Here is an 8,870-nt window from a genome sequence, read left to right on the forward strand (position 1 = left end):
AGGGAATGCCTCACCAGTTGATTTACAATCACTTACTGAGTACTCTTATTAGCCCAGTGCTAATTGCTATGAAGCACATGAGCAGAACAAAAGATGGGCAGGACATTCCTAATGGAAAAGGGAGATCTGAGGCCAAATGTGTATGAGAAATGCAAGGGAGACAAGGCCAAAATAGTTTATTGTTTACAGGAAGCCTTCTCGAAGCCTTTAATAGGTCAATATGCAAAGCAAATCTCTGAGAGGCAAGTAAACCAGGCAGCACTTCTCAAATTTACTTGAACCCACAGCTCCTGTTTTGGTTTTATGAAGTTCCCCTTATTGCCTTACGGAAATACTGCAACAAGGGGATACACAACAAGTATACAGTGTGGTTTCGGTTCTTCAAGGAGCTTATAATCTTGTTGTGAAAGAAAGCTTATAAACGTGCACAAATCAATGATTGAAATGTCACACAGTACAGTAGGATTTTAGGAGAAATAGGTGGTCAGAGAAGGGAAGATGGTCTGAGACACTGGAGAGGGCATTGCAGAAAAGGTATAACTTAAACTAGGGCCCAAAAGAACAGGGTGAAGGAAAGGCACCCCAGGCACCGAGCGGGGGAATGCTGGTGAACAAAGGCACAGAGAGAAGAATGAGCCAGGAGGTGTGTGGTGGGCAGCCCGAATAAACCCGACTTCCCCCTGTTTAGTTAGGCCAGTCAGGGGGTTTCGAGCACCCACACATGCTCGAAATTATAGACTACTTCATAAAGCACTAGTAACTCCTTCTGGACTAGCATTTTTTTTTTTTTTTTTGAGATGGGGTCTTGCTCTGTCACCCAGGTTAGAGTGCAGTGGTGTCATCATAGCTCACTGCAACCTCAAACTCCTGGCCTCAAGAGATCCTCCCGCCTCAGCCTCCCAAAGTGCTGGGATTACAGGCACGAGCCACTGTGCCTGGCCTGGACTAGCTTCACTTAGGAGAAAATGGTATCAATAATAAACATGTCAATTGTATTTCAAGAGAGGTTCTGGAGTACCTCGGGCAGCCTAAAAGTACTTTGTTCACATATCTACAACCCCTTCTCCCCAAGCTCAGTGCCCCAAAAGCTCTGAAAACTTTAAGTTCTTTTCCCCAACTCATTTTGTGGCAAAACCTTTCCTGAACTCATGAGGGGCTGCTTACAGTCTTTATTTATCCCATTTAGTGTGAATATCCGTTCATTTTGCTACAGAAATATTAATGTAGATATTTGATTAAGGGGTGCTACCCTAGACCTCACTGGAGTGTTTCATAAATTACAGTGTGTACAGCATATCATCTTTCTAAACTCTCAAAAACTTCTAAATTCTGAAATACAAGGGTGTCCAATAAGGGATTGTGGAGCTATAATTCTTATGTAAACACTAGATTTATGCTATCTGTAAAACAAGGTTTTGCTATGTAGTACAGCCTCTGAGTGACTCTGGAATTTAAAGGGAAATTTCATTCATGATGCTAGGTTTTCAAATGAATGGCTAATTAGTCTCATCTGAAAAAAACTGCCTCATCACAGACTCCTGGTCTTTTTCCCCAGGATGAAGCCATCTTTAATAGTAGATTAATCCCACGAGAGCAAGAAAGGAAAGCTCCACTTCCTTGGTACTCAAGTTGGCCAGAAGCAAGTGGCTGCTGCTCCACCTGAATGAAACACCCTTCCACCACCTCAGATGTCACATACCACTTGTCTTCATAGCTCATGTGTAGAGGCCGCAGTGGCTGCTCCAATTCCCCTTGCTGAGATTTTCCTACAAATGTTACTACAGGAAAATGCCACTGATTCAGGTCACTGCCAATTCCATTAAAAGAAAAGCAGTAAAGGAGGCCAGGTAATTCCAAGAAGCAGCCAAGCGCAAGTACTGAAGCATCTACACCCTCCACTGGCTTCCATCATTCCTATTGCCCTGTTAGAAGAGGAAGTTTACTTATGCAAGATCTATAAAGGATATTTGCAGCATCTGCTAGAAAAATCTAAGTCTCAGCCTGGTTAAAAAGTACAGAAAAATTTTCAAGCTTTTCAGAAATAGCAGGGGAGAAAAGAAGGGAAAAAATACTTCCTCCTAAAATCTGCAAACACCATCTATTATTCAGGAGCCTAAAAAACAGTCAGAGTTTAGGCCAAGCTCCAAAGTCCATCTATCAGGGCGACATTTTGCTTCTACATTCCTAACAACATCCAAAGGTCTGGCACTCAGACAGCCCATCAGAGCCTAGCACAGATCTAGATTTGCTAGGTCACTGACACAGATGACACAACACCAAAGATTTATTTTTTAATTCTACCAAACTGAGAAAATTAGCCCCAAATACCTAAGCATTATTTCTACCTCAAAAGGATTACTGACTGCTATAAGGATTCTTCTCAAGAATGAGCCGCAAAATAATAACCTTGTCATCGTTCACCATGTGGCTCTGAGACCAGATTCCACCTCATTGACTTAATATTTGCCTCACACAGGGCCAAGCATGATGTTGTGCACATAGTAGGTGCTCAACAAACATTTATCAGCCAAAGGAAGAAATAAAACTATAAATATTTGGGGGACTTGTATACTCTTTGGATAAAAGTCTGGTTTTTAGAGGACAGAGGAGAAGATAGGTAGAAAAGAGTCTGTTAAACTCAAAAGATAAAAAGGAATGGGAATGGTTTTACAATAGAAACACAATGACACTAGAAAAGTTTATTTTCTCATTCCTTCACCCAACAAATATTTACTGAGCGTACCACGACCTATTTCAGGTAGTGGAGACACATAGCAAAAGAGAAAGATAAACTCCCCCATCTTCGTGGAATTTACATTAAAGCAAAGGAGCTGGCTGGGTGCGGTGGCTCACGTCTGTAATTCTAGCACTCTGGGAGCCCGAGGCGGGAGGACTGCTTGAGGTCAGGAGTTTGAGACCAGCCTGAGCAAGAGCGAGACTCCGTCTCTACTAAAAATAGAAAACAAAATTAGCCAGTCAACTAAAAATAGAAACAAAAACTTAGCTGGGTGTGGTGGCTTGCACCTGTAGTCCCAGCTACTCAGGAGGTTGGGCAGGAGGATTGCTTGAGTCCGGGAGTTTGAGGTTGCAGTGAGCTATGATGATGCCACTGCACTCTAGCCCGGGTGACAGAGTGAGACTTTGTCTCAGAAAACATAAATAAAAAAATAAATAATAAAGCAAAGAAGCTAAAAGCATAGGCTTTGGAGTCCAGCTTTCAAATCCAGCTCCATCAGTACCAGAAGAGGCAGGAAGGTCATTCACTGCTCAGCTTGCTCACCTTTATGCAAAGGTTTTATGAGAAAAATCTCAGTAATACAGTTCTAAAGTTCCTAAAATATTTGAATCAATGCTGGACATTCCAACTCATTCTGACTCAGGGGAGAGGCGAAATTACAAAGTTTCAGTATGTTGCTGTTCATTTACTTTGGGCCACAGGGATTGTGAAAGAAGTATACTTCAGAAACAGCATTGCTTTTGGTTTTATTTCCTTTGCCTTTAACATTTGGTACTTTTTGTTTGTTTTTTTTTTAGATCCTCTTGCCTCAGCCTCCTGAGTAGCTGGGACTACAGGTGCATGCCACCACGCCCTGCTAATTTTTCTATTTTTAGTACAGACGGGGTCTCACTCTTGCTCAGGTTGGTCTCAAACTCCTGAGCTCAAGCAATCCTCCTGCCTCAGCCTCCCAAAGTGCTAGGATTACAGGTGTGAGCCACTGCTCCCGGCCTGCTTGCTCACCTTGAAAATGGAGATAATAGTACCTATCTTACAGTATTATTTGTGAGGATTAAGTGAGACTCCATATAAAGCAATTAGCAAAGTACCTGGCACCTAGTAGATTTTTAATAAATTATATACTCTGATCACTACCACACCCAAATTAGTCCTATCATGTTCCTGTTCTTTCTTTCAGAACCCTTATTTCGATTGGCAATTATCTTTCCTGCTTTATTATCTGACTCCTGCACTCCTCCCAAATGTTCAACGTTCACCAGATGGCAAGTTAGTTAGACAGAAGAGACCCCACATAACCACTCTAGAAGAAGCCCCTTACTGCGGACTAGAGGGAAAAGACGAAATGAAGGGTGCTGCAATAACGACCACTTTCCACCAAAGCAGGATTCTAAGCCGAGAGTCTTCGGTGGGAAATCACCAGGAGGGGAGTGGGAAAATGAAGAGCTGGAGGCCCACGGAGATGGTGAGAGAAGAGAGACTGTGTCTTCCCACTTCATAATAATTAAGGTTCTCCTGCCGCTCTGAGTCTCAGCCAGGCATATAAGTGGATTTGCGACCTCTCAGCTGATGAAAACCACCACACAATGGGAGTAAAAGTGTGCTATCTTGTTTCTTACCTGTTGATGAGCCACCTGAGCCCAGCGGGTTTTATAAGTGGCCTCAAGCCCAGTTACTGGTTTAGTTCCCAGTGGCAGAGAAGACTTGAGTCAAAGAACCCCGATTCTCTGGGCAAGAGCAGGGTTGAGCATCCAGGGGTATGTTCTAATGGCCCAGGCCTGCTCCTGTCCGGCACTCCACCTTTGAGATGTTGAACTCGAAAGGGCTATACCAGACCAGGAGTACCTGCTGCCTGGAGCTACTATTCTGATTCTTGGGGCTCACAAGCAGACCCCCAGCAGCCATGGAGCAGGTAACATGTACCAGCACACTAGATACAGTACCTGCTCACACCTCAGGCCAAAGGCACGATGCCCCAGGCTCTACCTCCAATTCCACCTTCCTCTTCCATCTTTCTCTCCTAGCAAATCCCTGCCCTCCTGCACTCCAGCCTTTGTACTTAGATTCTCCTTCTCTGCCAACCCCGTTCAGACTGATGACTGGTAGGAGTGGTCTTCCCAGCTTTCCACCTGGGTATTTCCCCAAGAAGTTGCCCCCCTGAGAAGGTTATCACCTCCACTCCAGCCTGCCACCACCTGTGGTGATGTGACCCACTCAGCCTTAGGCCCAAAGCAGGCCTCAGGCTTTCAGTTCCCTGGGCCCTCACTCGTCTGACATCAGGCTCCACGTACCGAGCACAAAAATATGGCGAGTCTAGCTTAGTGGTTTGTAACTAAAATTAAACAAATAGGCAGGCTGGGCACGGTGGCTCACACCTATAATCCCAGGGCTTTGGGAGGCCAAGGTGGGAGGATCACTTGAGGCCAGGAGTTTTAGACCAACCTGAGCAACACAATGAGATTCTGTCTCTACAAAAAAAATTGTTTAAAAATTAGCCAGGCATGGTGGTGCACACCTATAGTCCTAGCTACTTAGGAGGCTGAAGCAGGAGGATCGCTTGAGCCCAGGAGTTTGAGGCTGCAGTGAACTATAGTCACACCATTGCATTTGAGCCTGGGCGACAGAGTGAGACCCTGTGTCTCAAAAAAAAAAAAAAAAAAAAAAAATTAAATTAAATGAACAAAATGAGAAGGTAATGTTAGCTGGCATTTAGTACATGCTTACCATATGCCAAGCACTGTGCTAAGCTCTTTTCAAGTATGAACTCACTCACTCTGCCCAACCAGCCTATGAGGTAGGTCCTGTTATTAACCCACTTTACAGAAGAAAAACTGAGCCTTAAAGAGGCCAGGAAAGTTGCCCCAGATGACAAGCAAAACTTGGCAGAGCCATGATTCAAACCCACACAGTTTCGTTAAAGGGCTCAACTCTGCCCAACTCTGCCTGCAATGCAGAAAAACACAAATATGCCTCCAGTCCCTGCCCTTAAGAGGCCCACAGCACGGCCAGGGAAGCAAGCACAGACACTGGGTTTTCGCCACAAAAATCTTAGTTTTTCAATTCACAGTGGGGCATAGCTTTTTCTTTATGATTCTCTTAAACAACAGATAAATGTATAACTTGTACAGTTGAGAACTTTTCTGCTGATGAATGAAACAAAACTGACTGCAACCAAAAGTAGAGGACAATTACATAATCTCTTTTAAAACTGGAAATGACTCATTAAGAAAATACTTTCGCATTCTTTCATGGGTACTAATGGCTAAAAAGGAAAGGACACTTATCTATAGCTAAGGAGACGGCACTTCTCATACCTAACCAAAATAGGACATGAGAAATCCTGGGAAATTTAGTCTCATATTTGCTAATTTGACCTTCTCTTAGACTCTCTACTCATAAAATTCCCCATGATAATGTTCTAAGTGAGCCTAAAAGGTAGTTCTGACTCATTCTAAGAGAATGTTAAGAAGCTGTACAACTGGCAATGTAATGATCAATCCTCTCAAGGAAGAGATAAATAATGAAACAGAGTGTTCTCCACTTATCTAGGCTCTTCTCATTGTCTTTTGATGCATCACCAGTGATTCGGTTTGAGTCAGGCATCCAACAACAACTGGGCAAAAGAATCAATGCGGATCCAAACGATGGTGACGCACAGGTGGAACAGACTCAGGCCAACACCCAGAGGAAAGGGCAGCAGAACTAAGTAGCACATTGTTAGGACAATAGCCAAGGTTCTCTATGTGAACTCAACATTTATCATATTTTTAACTTTCCCCAGGAAACGTCTGTTGTGTATCTCAGGAGAAATGATGGGGCACCTGATAATATCTGATGCCAGAATGCCTTCCATTATTATAAATGTCCCTCTGGATCCCAGGACTCCTCCCCACCACAGAATCCAAGACAGAAAGGCAAGCTAAAGCTCACCACCTTTCACAAAGTATGCCAGAGACAATGCTGTATGTTCCCCAAATCCATTTCATTTTCCTCCTGACACACAGCCAGACTAATTTCTCCATGTCTACTGCATTTAGGTGGGGCTGGCCACATGACCGAGTTCTGACCCATGGGCTGGGGAGGAAATGATGCACATCACTTTCAGGCCTGGTCCCTAAAATCTCTTATGAGATCCTCCATGCACTCTCCCCCACCCCCCATCCACTAGCCAGATGCAGAAGACCCTACAGAACACTCTAAGACCTCAGAAGATAATGGAGCCACTGAATGACCACAGGGCACAAAGCTCACCCAGCCCAATCTAGGCTAGACTGTGACATGAGTGAGAAACAAGCCTCCACCGTGTTGAACCACAGATTCTCACAGTGGTTTGTTCCAGCAGCCAGTGTTGATCACTCCGATGGGTATTACTTGCCTGACAGGATTGCACTGTGGGGCACCAGTTAATCTGCAGCTTCCACACCTACCTGCATCATTGCCAATGCAATCGATTATCAGGCAGACTCCTAGGGGCTTGCTCTGCATCCTGTATCTCTCTTCAGGTATGCGCTAGAAAGGAAGGCAGGGATTGTTAAAGACTCCAGATACTGCTCTGTTCCTATAAGGTCCCATCCATACTGTCTCTTCTTTTGGGTTTCCTCGATAAGCATCCCTTGGGCAGATGAGTCACTCAACAGACACAGCCTGAAGTTTCCCATCACAGCTGACATTTCCCACTAATATCAATTTTTTCCTAATTAAGGTAATGTGATTAAGACAAGGTATTTCAGTTTTTATTTAATTGTAATGAAAATTGCAGCCTCTTTTCCCATGTCTTCACTTAGCAGAATAAAGAGAATTTGAAACTGAGAGAAAAGACAGACCCTATGTCTCCACAGTAACCTGAAGGTATAAAGTCATACCTTTCCAAACCAGTACAAAAGAAGGCCTTCTATTGCCTCTTCTTACAGAGAAGAGGTATTGGCCTAAGAAAAAGCCAGAACAAGTCAAGGTTCAGTGAGGTGTCACTGCCTGCTTCTATGTGCAGCAGTCACTCAGCTGAGACCAGAAGTGCCACTTTGGAATCAAGCTGTATTCTAAAGTTCATAAATGCAGTCCACGCTAACATCTTTCTCTTTGCTACATCCAGGGTTTCCTCTTAAATGAGTTCTCAGGAGAACAACACTCTCCGCATCCCATTGTGGCAAAGAATTCTTAATGGACAGATATTTTTTAAAGAAATCAGTGTTCTCTATATGTACTGTGCATACAATACAATACCAAATCAGATCATTTATTCTGTACCTGAGGCAAAAAAGCTCCCGATTCCTGAATGGATGTCTTCACCGGTTCCCCTGGGGAATGGGAGAGAGAAATCATTCACAAAGCTGAAGGAGAACAAAGTCCACCTCACGCTGGCTGAGTTTCTATCACAGCTGTTCTCTTCCTCTATGTTCTTTAACTACCTCTTCTTTCCCCAGCGTTACTCACCCCAAGGTTCCAATCTTGCACTGAAGAACCTGACTGGTAAGAAAACACAGTCTCTGTGCTACACAGGGGCTATGTAGAAAAGCTGTTTAAAGTGAGGACCAGGTGGGTTTTCAATCCAGTAGGGAGAATCTAATAACCTCACCACCTAACAATATTGATAGCTTTTTCATGTGTGCTGAAACAGCTGTCAACACCTAAAGCAAACAGCCTTTGAAAGGGAAAGCTTCCGTGTGTTTGCTAGTTTGGCCATGTTTTCATAGTCCAGTGATACTGAGAGATCATAAAATAAAATGCCAATGTCAAGATATGGGACAGTGAGCCTGGTAAATGTAGATGAGCCTAAAGTAAATTTCTACATAAATATGACTTGATTAGACCACGGAGGTGGAAGAACCACCAGTTTTGAAGCCATAAAGGGGCTGGCTCAAATCCTAGCACTATCACTGATGAGCTCTTGGACAAGTTATTTCCTTGAGTATCAGGGGTCTATTAATCTCTAAAATATAGTAGCTCCCCCTTATCCGTGGGGAATATGTTCCAAGACCCCCAGTAGATGCCTGAAACCATGGATAGTATTAATGCCAAAGCATATACATATAATGTTTTTTCTGTATATGGATACCTATAATAAAGTTTAATTTATAAATTAGGCCCAATAAGAGGTTAACAACTAATAATAAAATAGAACAATTATAATAATATATGG

At 43.4% G+C, this 8,870-nt stretch overlaps 1 protein-coding gene across 1 annotated transcript in view; it reads right to left on the minus strand.

Annotated features, from left to right (window-relative positions):
* CFLAR (CASP8 and FADD-like apoptosis regulator) overlaps positions 1-8,097 on the minus strand; it is a 16,330-nt gene extending 8,233 nt beyond the window's left edge. The window contains exons 1-2 of the mRNA XM_012655626.1: positions 7,979-8,097; positions 7,162-7,243 (exon numbers count right to left, since the gene is read on the minus strand). Coding sequence (XP_012511080.1) covers positions 7,162-7,243; positions 7,979-8,053 — 157 coding nt within the window. The 5' untranslated portion in view covers positions 8,054-8,097. The remainder of the gene's footprint in view (positions 1-7,161; positions 7,244-7,978) is intronic.
* Positions 8,098-8,870: the final 773 nt, after the last annotated feature.

The sequence above is a fragment of the Propithecus coquereli genome, unplaced genomic scaffold, assembly GCF_000956105.1.
Source record: "Propithecus coquereli isolate 6110/MARCELLA unplaced genomic scaffold, Pcoq_1.0 Scaffold113, whole genome shotgun sequence".
In the NCBI taxonomy this organism is placed as follows: Eukaryota; Metazoa; Chordata; class Mammalia; order Primates; family Indriidae; genus Propithecus; species Propithecus coquereli.